The 12,145-nt window shown below is 42.7% G+C and overlaps 2 protein-coding genes across 4 annotated transcripts in view; both read left to right on the top strand.

Annotated features, from left to right (window-relative positions):
• Window positions 1–12,145, top strand: part of LOC144736570 (small ribosomal subunit protein eS17) — a 184,736-nt gene that overhangs the window by 60,335 nt on the left and 112,256 nt on the right. The gene's annotated exons all lie outside the window — the stretch shown is intronic.
• LOC144736516 (uncharacterized) overlaps window positions 1–12,145 on the top strand; it is a 66,864-nt gene that overhangs the window by 21,753 nt on the left and 32,966 nt on the right. For 2 of the 3 annotated variants that reach the window (XM_078619072.1, XM_078619064.1), the window contains exon 2: window positions 7,478–7,566. In XM_078619072.1, coding sequence (XP_078475198.1) covers window positions 7,565–7,566 — 2 coding nt within the window. In that variant the 5' untranslated portion in view covers window positions 7,478–7,564. Of the gene's footprint in view, window positions 1–7,477; window positions 7,567–11,683; window positions 11,735–12,145 lie in introns of those variants that run through there. The other variant, XM_078619079.1, reaches the window with a different exon arrangement.

Below are 12,145 nucleotides of genomic sequence, written 5' to 3'. Positions count from 1 at the left end.
AAGGTGACAGAGTGGGGCGGTGGCATGGCCCAGCGGTAGCGCATTTGCTGCTCGCGGCAGAGGTTCACGGTTGGAACCTAGCGGCCGCCCTGATTAATACTTACGGGTGCGAGAACCGTAGCAATACGCGCGCCGTCCGCTTCACAGTGAACGTGAAAGATCCCCGGACGCCATTCGCAAGAGTGGGTCTTTGTGTGCCGGCATCAGGGTTCACATTTGCTAATTCGAAAAGAACTCGCAAATTACTCAATTGGGATTATGAACATAGAAATATATGGTCATACTAATGCTACCCTGGTCTCTAAAACTCTTACCTGGTCAAACAAAATGCATTGAAATTTCGATTTAAAGCTTTCGTGACTGCAGGGAGTCATCTTCTTGGTTCTTTCGGTAAAGTCACGGAGGTAAAAAAGAAAATAAATTAAATCACGACGTTTCGGAGGCAACACACGCCTCCGTCTTCAGGTGGAACACGCCACAGCAAAATCTTATCCACTACAGTGATTTTGTTGTGGCGTGTTCCACCTGAAGACGGAGGCTTGTGTTGCCTCCGAAACGTCGTGATTTAGTTTATTGAATTTTTTATAATTTTTTAAATGTAATATTTTGATTATTTTATTATTTCCTTTCTACGTGACTTTACTGAAAGAACCAAGAAGATTAAACAAAATGCACTGATTGTGCACACGCGTCTTTGTGTGTGCATCAAATTGTGCGTGCACAAATCTGTATTCCGGCAGTGTAAAGTATCAATGGAGTGTTTGTGTTCTACAGTGAATGGGCACAATATCTGTGTTGAGGGAATAACCAGGCCTAGCTTGAGAACAGATCGAGTGGTTTGTCTTGTAGAGCTTGGACAGACAGAAGGGCCCTTTGCCTCAGTTCAGTGTGCTTTGAGCAGAGCGCTGTTTGTCGCCCAATGACCAAATCTACAGTGCCTTCTCTACCCAAGCAGTCTTTATTTTAAGTGATAACCTGACTCAACTTAAGCATCTTTCATCTGGGGGGGGGGGGGGGTTGGTTACATTTTAAGTTAAATATTTACTTACCAGAAGTCAGATAAATAACCCCCCCCCCCCATAAAATCGTACCCTGGCTTTGAGATAACATACTGTTTCATGTTTTAATGTAATTTGTGCATTTTTATTTGAAAACTAAATATATATATGCATTGGTCATATATTTACTGTTTTTCCTCAACTAAAAACTAAACTTGTTGTATTTTGCCAGGTCAGGCCCACTGAGCTACGTAGCTCTTTTTAAAAAGCGATCCGGCTACAAACGATAGCTCAACGAAGTGGATTATATTATGAGACCTCCTTTGCCAGTAGCAAGCTATAATAATAGGTTTTACCCTTTAATCTGGCAACAAAACTGATACCTTTTTACAAGGGATCATGCGTGCATTAGCCACAACACTTGCGGTCAAAATGCCAACAAAAAGACAACTCTGATAATGTATGCACTGTCCTTGAAATTGATTGGTCCACACCCGAGACAGCTTTTCTTAGAACCCAGTCTCACATGGTGTTGGACCAGATGACGCCAAAAGGCGCACGGCTCAAAGACAACGCACCATCAGAGTAGTGAGAGCTCGGGGTAAGTGGCTTATCATGTGGAAATGTACAAATGCCAAATACTCTAAACGCATGTTTCTTAATGTTGAAGGAAAAACCGGAGGACCCGGAGAAAAGCCACACGACCATGGGGAGAACACGCAAACTCCAAATATGCAAACGTCAGGGTCGAACCCACGACCTCCTGTATACCAGGCGAGATCTTAACCATCTTCTAGCCACCGTGGCGCCCCTGAACCAATGCTATTGTGCTTTAGCAAACTAAGTTCCTCTCCAGCAAACAAAGATGCTCTGCAATCGTCTTGCTTGTTTACCTGAGCAAATATATCTCGTCTGGCAGGGAAAAGACAGGCGAAGGTTGTTTGGATCACATGGTTATGTAATAAACGGCCACAGTGCCTTTAAATGCCACAATATTACTCGTACTGCAGTATAGTATATACACAGCGGCTTACTTATAGATCTTTGCAAAAGTTTGGCTTGCATATTGACTTATTTCGATTTTATATTTAAAGCTTTCGTGACTGCAGGGATTCGTCTTCTTGGTTCTTTCGGTAAAGTCACGTAGAAGGGAAATAATAAAATAATAAAAATAAAACATAATAAAATAAAATTCTCACGACATTTCGGTCACAACGCAAGCAGCCGTCCTCAGGTGAAGAACAGGTCTGTCGGAAAGACAGCGTCTGAATGAATTGCCATTCAGACGCTGTTCTTCACCTTCTGCTTCAGAAAATGTTTTTGAAGGGAGATTTACGATGTTAAGGGGAGGGAAACTAGGCTTGTTCCAAAACGTTGGTGCTGTAACAGCAAAGGCTTCTTCACCTAGTCCACTTCTTGTCCTTGGGATAGTTTCAAAGCAAATCGATGGATGACAGAACCCACAAACTATTTTCAATATCGTGTTGAAAAAGCCTCTGTGCAGGAAAATGTTTTGGCAGGTTGGGCCCCACTTTGCAAATAATTGCCTGGGCCTATTGGCTATACTGTACAGTAATAGTTAATGTGACAAGATTCGCATGCCAAAACCAGCCAACACATCTTTCCTGTTTAAGCTTTCAGGTTTGCTATGCTGTCTGCACCTCTGTACTTTTGGTAATATAGCTCATAGTGTATTAAATGTGTGAAGATAACAAGCCCAAACATGCTTCCCGTGGTGACACCTGGCAAGCCATTGGGGGCTCAAGGCAGCCGTGTGCGACATGAGTCACGTAGCCTTAATGACTCCGTGATGCCAGAGCCATCCGGTAGAATCCTGGCAGCACAGGGAATGCTGTGGACCGACTGCTCTGCCTTGGATTTGCCTCCGTTGGGGGGATACTTTGTGTGGAGTAATCCACACCTGGCAGAAACTCATTGCGGCAATTTTAATTGGAAGAAAATCTCGCACCTCGAAAATTGTTTTAAAACCGCCGCCGTTAACCTCAAGGCAGAAAGCCAACAAGCATGATTACATTCGGTTCACATTGGAAAATGTTTTAATTGAATTTGGGCACTATTACAAAAGTCTGACTTGTATTTAAAAAAAACAATGTTACATTTTGTTAACTTTATTCAGATTTTTTTTATTAGACACAAGAAGAGAAAAAAATATAACTTTTCAAAGTATGCGTTAATTATTCTAGTTGCGTTTGATATGTAAAGAAACAGCAGAGTGCTTTAATCACGATTGTTTGTCAAAAAAAAGGAGAATAATTGTGTATTGTAAATACAAGTGGATTTAGGACCCGTTTCATGAGTTATGAATTCACCTTGAACTGCACAAGCTGGTTGACTTGTGAAAAATAAAGTTATTGAAGTATTATTGGAAACAAACGGAACTTGTTACTTAAAATTATGGAACAAAAAATTCCAGCACAACTCCGCTACAAAATCTCCCAGCCATTTCCCTATCGTTTATTGTTAAATTTCAATCACAGTTCCTATGATCACTGTTGCATTGTTTTTATAACTTTATTTTGGTGATTTTGAAAAGTTTTTTGGTTTGGCCATGTTGGTTTGTTGTAGTACAGAGTTAGCCTGATAACTTTAATCTAAATTGTCTTATGGTTGTTATTGTTTGACTTGCATCCCACTGGGATTTTTGCACACAGCGTTGAAATACGGTGTTTTTTCTCTGGAAGACTTTGCTGTTTTTTCCTGGATTTTTCTGTTGCGTGTAGTCACTTTAAGATGTTTCTTGTTCATGTTTTTGTTTTGTTGCAGTTGCACCCGAGTCAAGAGCCGCATGGCTCACAGGGTTATACCTAATAAATGAACTGAAAAAAAACTGAAACAGTGGTGCTACCCTCAACCAAATCTCCTGGTCTGACCCCTCTTTTCATTTATACTTGGTTCTTAACATATATTCATGCAAAGTCGTGTTTATGAATGGCTTTGGTAATTTTAACTAAGGCCTCATTTTGTGAGAGCCCGGATGACTCCATTGGTTTCCACTGAAGACAATTAAAATTCATTATATCCTTGCATATGGCAACATGTTCAGGAGCGAAATGCCAATGTCTGGATCTGCTAGCCACGACGAGAGGGCTTCAGGTGAGAGTTTGTGTAGTTTTGCTATTCCTCCATAGTTTGGGTTGCATGGCCACAATCGTGCTGTCTTGTCTTTGATGTTACATTTAATAACCAGATGTGTGCTCTTCATAGTCTACATTAATCAAACATTTCATGAGTATTTTCTAAAACTGGATTATGATAATGTTGCCCGTCCAAGGACTGGTGTATTTCAGTAAATCTGAAACTTGCAAGCGAAAAGCAGACTGCGACGTGATATTCATTGCATTAATTCGTGTGCAATTTGTAAGGGTGTGGTGACACAGACTCATTTCATTTAAAGGTTATAATCCCTTGATCATAATTACGTCCTTTTTACTTCTATGTCTCAACAGCGTTACGGAGATCGCGTTACGTGAGGGTTCTGCCTCTGTAGTGAGGGTTGTGAGTTGACGCCGAGGAGGGGGGAGGAAGCGCCTCGCCCCCCCCCCCCATGTGGAGTGACGTCAGCCGCTAATTATTATTAATGATGGGGGGGGTGTTCATTTGGAAGTCGCCACCTCTTCATGATTATTACTGAGGGGGGCTATTCGATGTGGAGTGACGTCGCCTGCTCAAGATTATTAATGACGGGGGGGGGGGGGTGCTACATGTGGAGTGACGCCACCCGCTCATGATTATTAATGAGGGGGGCTGGCCTGACGTGGAGCGACGTCATGCGCGAGACACACAGACATTCTTGGATCATTATAGTAGCAAATGTGCTCAAGAGTAGAAAAGCACACCTTTGTTTAAATCAACATTTTTATCGTGGTCTTTCGTCCTGTTATTGGCCGTTATGTAATTCTCCATGACCTTAATTCACCGGTTATATACCTGAGTACGGTTAGTAACGATTGCCCCCACCAAATACTCACCCTCGTTGAACCCAGGGTGTCCCAGTTGTCCCCAGATGCCCCGTCAGCATTATGTATGTGCCCTTTGGCTATGCCCAGCCATGCAGGACCTTTACGGCGAGTCAATCCGTTATTTTAACCACGCGGGTGAATCATCTTGTTTTTATTTCACGGGAAACGTGTCTCCCTGAACCTCACAGGAGACTGGTGTGTGTTGACTAAATCACAATGTCTCATGATACAAATATTCCGTGTCATAGTCCGGCTGACAATTTGAAGCAAAAAGAGCCAATATGTATGAGTGCCTGTTTGTATATTGTACCCAATGTCACTGGGACTTTGCTTGGCTGGGATGGCTCCACTAGCCTCCCTTTGTGCCCATGTTGCGACTCAAAACTTGGTGGTCTTAGAAGCTAGTTACAAGCTGTCCTGTAGCTCCGTGTTTGTGTAGTTTAAAGCCTACGTGTTCAGCTGTAGCTTAAATAATTTGCGCGTGAGAGCATCCATTATTTGTGATGATAGTGACAGTGATTATTTAATTGTGATGGCAGTGATGATGATGATGATTATGAATATCAATGTACTTGTATTTGACAACCTATTCACATTCATATTCTTGGTTCTTTCGTTAAAGTCATGTAGATAGAATCTATGAATTCCTGCAGTTACAAAATTTTAAAGTACAAATTTTACCTATTCACACACTATAACAGCATCCAGATATTAAAATGTATTTCATGTTCATATATTTTTTAAGTAAGTTAATACAGAAAATACATTCTCCTCATAGTTGTATGTTTCTTTAACAAAAAAACCTTCTGAAAAGGTTGTTTCAAGGCGTAATTGCCCTTATTATACATGGAATTGAGTTGGAGAGGTATTAATGCAGTTCTGGGAGTGAAGAGTGGGTAAGCTGTTGTCATCAGAGATTATGGAGATGACAGCACTGCGGGGTGGTTGCACGAGGGATTAACGCTGCGTTTGGCCCGTCAGAAAATGTGCCAAAGCCGCTACGTTCCACTCCCTGGGCCCCCATTAAAGTTTAAACCATTTTGTCCAATAATCCTCAACAGTATCGTTATTAAATAAAATGGCTGCCTGCCTGGTGTTTGATAATTGGTTTTTACCCTTCTATCTGGCAACAAAACTGACACCCTTATTACAAGGAGTCATGTTTGCATAGACCACAATACCTGCAGCCATAATGCAAACAAAAAACATAACTCTGATAATATATACACCAATGGTGTAAATTCCTGGTGTTTGTTGCATTCGTCAACGAGTCGGTTTATGCCTTGGCATTTCAACTCGCATAAACTCCTCTTAATTTGTACGGGAAACACCAAAGCACGGCATCTTCTGTAAAATACATCTTCAAGACCACACGGTGTCATTAAGAGTTATATTGCAATGTCATAACTCCAATTAAACGTAATCAGATGATGATTACTTGTGTTGCAATCGAAACGTCGTGAGAATTGTATTGTTTTTTTTATTTCCCTTCTACGTGACTTTACCGAAAGAACCAAGAATATGAATTCTTGCAGTAACGAAAGCTTTAAATCGAAAAATCCAATAAAACGTTTAAGTATCCTATACTTTTTGTTATTAAATAGTGGCTTTGTTTTTTAATTTAACCCAGGAATGCATCACCAAGTGGATTATATAAAAAAAATGTCAATCAGTAAATATTATTTACTTAATTCTTCAGCCTCAAGGTGTATAAACTGCTGTCTTTAAATGCTTATCCACTTTACCCCTCTGGCCTCCCGAAATGTCACCTATTATATTTATTTGGTTATTTATTTTTAAGGCAGTGTTACTGATGAATGTGTTGGGTTATTTTCGTATTTCTGCTTGTGCACCACTGACAATGCATTGTCACCAAACACTATTTTAAATAGTTCTTATTGTGTCCCAAATCTCCCTTTCAAAATTATAATAATAATAATTTATCATGACTTAGGAAAGTTAAAGGCTGATTAAGGTTTCCACTTTTTGAGATGTTTTGCCGGTTATTTGCACTTTCATGAGATATGAGAGATATTGAATCTCAATTGGCCTCTCACATGGTTTAAAGGACATTGATAATTTAATAAAAGTAAATAACACCCATATAATATTATATTCATGTACACTTTTCAAGACCTGAGGCACATATTTGTGAAAATAAATATTCTACTCATTTTTGAAAGACGTGTGACTGAATATGCTAAACCTAGCACAGTGTTTGCAAGTCAAATTGTGGTGAAAACTTCCTTTTCAATAACACGTGAACAAAACCCATTGGTCTTTGCACACTGGGTCCCACCACGTATCAAATGCTGTGTCGCGCCCGAGTAGGGACAAAAGAATCAACAGCAATCAAGACGAGCCCTGGAGTGTGTCGGCTCCGCATGTCTGGATTGTGTTCGTTTGGCAATGGTGGAAATGTGCTGCTGAGTGAGTTGTGCGTGGCGAGTGGAGTGTGTGGGACCGCACTGACCCTGCACCTCTGTCCTGGGTCCTCAGTCTCGGCAGAAGACCCAGGACTCGGACATCCCAGGGGCAAGATTTACGCGGAGCATCAGCCTCCACAACATCCCCCTGCACAGCCAAATGTACGCGTGAGACAGAGGGTCCCTACTTCTCTGTTCAGGTTTTTCTCTATTTGTTGACGGTGACGTAATTCTGTTCTGCCCGGTGCCCCTGCAGGTAACTTCCACAAATTAAACTTTGTCCGTAACGCCACTGAGATGATGCTGAACGAGTGTAAACAGACCCTTATCCTGACAATATATTTTTGTTGCTGCCTTGAAGGGATGGATTAAGTTTAGAGTTCACGTTTCCTCGTTATAATACAGTCACAATTGTAACTTCAGTGGAGGTTCTCTTATTCGCAATGGCCAGGGCGACTTTGTCAAGCAGAATTGTGCATATGGGACGTTAATCTTAGTCTGTGCTAGAGATCTGAGACGATGGTCATGCAGTGAAATGTTGCATAATGTCCTCCACCGCACCGCTGCGGCAGTGGCTCAAGATGGTCAGCAGCCTCAACATCGTCACAAGTATCACGCATTATCGATCTTCATTACCTTTTGTCAATACCCTCCATTGTCTTTGTGCATTGCAGCCTTCATTTTCACCTCAATAATCCTCTTCATAATCATCTTTTCGTTAGCTTGTGGCGAATCGTGGATATTAGGTTTAATTTTTCCGAGCGGCAGTGTACGCGGTGGTTGTGGCCGCATTGGCAGCTCATGGAGATAGCGGTGAGGACAACAGTAACCTCAGCATCTTCAACCATCGTCGCCATCAACATCACGGGTCGTGGTTAGCCGTGGACAGCTGCAGATGATGGTCTGAAGTTGTTCATGCATTTCGGTGTATAGTAATTTCTATTATCTTATCATCATTATCATCATCCAGTATCATCTCCACCAATTATGGAATATAGGCGCCACCAGCGCTTCTCGCTCCTCGTCCACTGTGGATAACGTAATGGATTTAGCAGGCAAACTGCAACTCTTTCGTCTAATCCATGAACATCAAATATAATAGCAGTGCTGAGCCTCAGATAATGGGAAGAATTGTGGCTTGGCCTCACCCCACAGGCATTAGACGTTACGTATACGAGGGCAGCAGCAGATATATGTTTCAGCGTCTAGTTTGAGGCGGCTTAATCGTGAGTTATTAGTTCTCCTGCGGTACAATCATGGACAGCGTACTTTGGCCCGTTTGGCTCCAAAATTATGGAATTAACTTGTCAATTATTGGCAAGCAAACATGCATGACATTCAAGCTTGTTCTAAAGATCACTTGTTCTCGTATCTTCTAGGAAAAAGCACTGCTTATGAAGATAGGACACCGTGGCATAGTGGCATATTGAACATGTGTTATTGGACAGTATGGCTGCTGCTGTAGTTGTGTCCCAGCTGCAGGAGTTGTTGATTCACACCTTGGCGAAGGCAATGGAGTAGCGAGCACGTGTCGGCTGCTGTGCCGTGGAAAGCACTGCACAAATAAAACGTTGATGGGAAATGCGCATATGGACATTTCAGAATGTGTTTAAAAAGGTTCCCAATGAGTTTAAATTCTCATAGCTCAACTTTAATAATTCATCCAAATGAAATCCAAGTCCTAGATGTGAGCATTGCTCAAACCCACATTGGGTCATAATATATTTCACAACATTGAGTCTGTAGTCACCGAGGGAACTGTTAGTTCTTGTAAATACATTTCAGAGTGCTGTTTTTATTTACAATGTCTTGCACATCCGTGTAAATAAACTAAACATTTTTTTTATTTGACCAGGCAAAGGCCCACTGAGCTATATAACTATTCTTCAGAAGCAACTTGGCCACAACGAAGTGGCCAACCGTGCGGAAATGTATAGCAGCCAAATACTCTAAATGAGTGTTTCTCATTGGTATGGATAATGGATGTTAACAAGCTCAGGGTGTGAGCTTTCGCAAAGTGGAGAGGGGCGCTGCACGGACTGTTTGCCGGGGCCCGTTGGACACGGCAGTGAAGTATTCTGCACTGTTGACGGCAGCTGTCCCACGCGTAGCTGCCCCGTGGCGCTCCCTGCATTATGCATGGAAGCAGCCATTGTGAGAAGCCCAGGTAATGGCGGGCTGCCTACGGCACGTTAGACTTTAGAATCGAACTCGGGAAACAGCACGGCCGTTGGGAGCAGTTACGTCAGACGTAGCGGCACTTCCATAAATGTGCTCGGATACGTGAGTTAGAACCACGCCACGGATAGTGTTGAAGAGTTAGAACCACACCACGGATAGTGTTGATGAGTTAGAACCACACCACGGATAGTGTTGAAGAGTTAGAACCACACCACGGATAGTGTTGATGAGTTAGAACCACACCACGGATAGTGTTGATGAGTTAGAACCACACCACGGATAGTGTTGATGATTTAGAACCACGCCACGGATAGTGTTGATGAGTTAGAACCACACCACGGATAGTGTTGATGAGTTAGAACCACACCACGGATAGTGTTGGTGAGTTAGAACCACGCCACGGATAGTGTTGATGAGTTAGAACCACACCACGGATAGTGTTGATGAGTTAGAACCACACCACGGATAGTATTGATGCATCAAGACAACGTGGCCCTCATGTCACTGAGCTGTAGGTATTGGAATTGCAACCACTTTTACTGTCGGTATTGGAATTGATGATGAAGTGCAGAACACCAAGTTACGTCCGTGACTTTTATTTACAGTTCTTATTTACAGTTTACTTCCAACCTCCTGAAATGCAGTGTACACTGGTTAAGATATTTTCAACTATGCCCAGTGTTAAAGTTGAAACGTGTGCGCTTTAAAAAGGTACATTTTGCAAATGCCATTCAGTTGTACGACATTTTGAGGCACAGTTTTGGCCAACTATTATGCATATTTGACTACATTTTTGAGATGCCCACCGTACAGAGATTCGGTATTTCTGTTTTGATGTGCCGTGAAGAAAGGCCGTTGCCCAAAACGTCGGCAATTCTATTTGTTTTCGTTGAAGGCAGTTTCATCGATGGAGGTGTTGAGTTTTTTTGATGGGTGTGCTTGTGTGCCACTGCCAACGCAACATCACCAAATAATTGTCTTTATAATTCCAGTCTTTACTAGTACAGGAAATACAGTGGAACTCCATTGGAAGGGGCACTAGCATCTGTGGAAATAACTCCCATTATCGGCATTGACACTCGCAGATGCACGTGGGCAATAGGAATGTAAAAACTCTTTCAGAGACATCTTCTGGGTCACTTGGACCTGTAAATGAATGCAGTTCATAGGCGTCATTTGCCACTTTTCTTATTTGCAAAAATGCGTAAAGAGGAGTGTGAATTTAATGGTCGTGTGAACCTCTCCCAAAGGCGATCCCCCACCTATGGATAAGTGTGGAGAATAGGTGGAATTTGTAACGCCTCTCAGCTGTTAAATAAAAATTATACATAATAGGTCGATAGTAATGGTCACGTGTTTTGTGTTGTGCCTTGGCACGCAGCTGTGGTGAGATCAGGACTGGTGCAATGGTGGCAGCCTAGACACCATTATGATCTCATTCTGTCTTGTTATCTCCATGATCTTCTTCATACTTTGTCATCTTCTCTTAAGGGGCCGTCCATAAATGATGTCACGCGATTTTGTACGATTTTTGACCCCCCCCCCCCAGTCACACAGCGTCACAAAAAGTCAGACCCCCCCCTCAAATATGACGTCACAAAGCTCTGCCCCGCCCCCCTCCCCCAAAACCATCAAACATGCTTCAAATCGCTTTAAACGATTGTCATTGTAGTGCGTATTTAATGTGGCTCTGCACTCTGATGTTGTAGGATAAAACATTTATTAAAAAGTCTATTTAATTAAGTAGAACGTGTTGTCTATATTTATTTAAAGTTGCGCATTTTGATGTGACGTCACATTTCTCAACCCCCCCCCCCGCCTCGTCACAAATGTCAGACCCCCCCCACCCCCCCTAGGTGCGTGACGTCATTTATGGACGGCCCCTAATCCATCATCACCACCATCAGCCACTGTCCTGTCCTCTGCTTCACGAAGGCCTCCGTTCGGCAAACGCCATCTCTCACGGTCTCGTGAAGCCCACAATCTGTCCCACTTCTGCACACAAACCTGATCGCTACATTTTACTCGCAACCGCTCTGGTCTTCATTCTGCTTCTACAGAGTCGGATCTGTCACAGATGGTGTCTACTCGGACCTGACTGAGTACCCAGCGGCCCCGTCTTTTTAGAAATCCCAGGTCATCATCGCTGGTGATTTTAACATCTCTCGTGTGACGAATAAATGACCCTGACGCCATGTGGCTCCAGAAGGTTCTCTTTGACTGCATTGAACCCGTGCTGCTTACTTCGCTTATTTAACCTCCTTTCGTTCCTCACTCAAAGCCTAACCTCTTCTCCATTGCCCATTCCCTTCCTCGTCACTCCCCTCACCCCTCCACTCCATCCCGTCCCTCCCCTGCCGTCTTGTGACCCCTATGGGCCCTCTGTTGCCGGCACTCATTCCTCGGCCCTTGCACGCCCATGTCATCTCAATCGCTCGGTTTTTGTTGCCGCTTCCTAAACTACGTAAAGTGCCTTCTTGGTTATTTCGGTAAAGTCACGTAGAAGGGAAGTAATAAAATAATAAAAATAAAACATAATAAAATGAAATAATTCTCACGA

The sequence above is a fragment of the Lampetra planeri genome, chromosome 3 (assembly GCF_965212315.1).
Source record: "Lampetra planeri chromosome 3, kcLamPlan1.2.h2, whole genome shotgun sequence".
NCBI lineage: Eukaryota > Metazoa > Chordata > Hyperoartia > Petromyzontiformes > Petromyzontidae > Lampetra > Lampetra planeri.
Note: the sequence above shows the minus strand (reverse complement) of the source record. Positions and strands in the feature narration are given on the sequence as shown.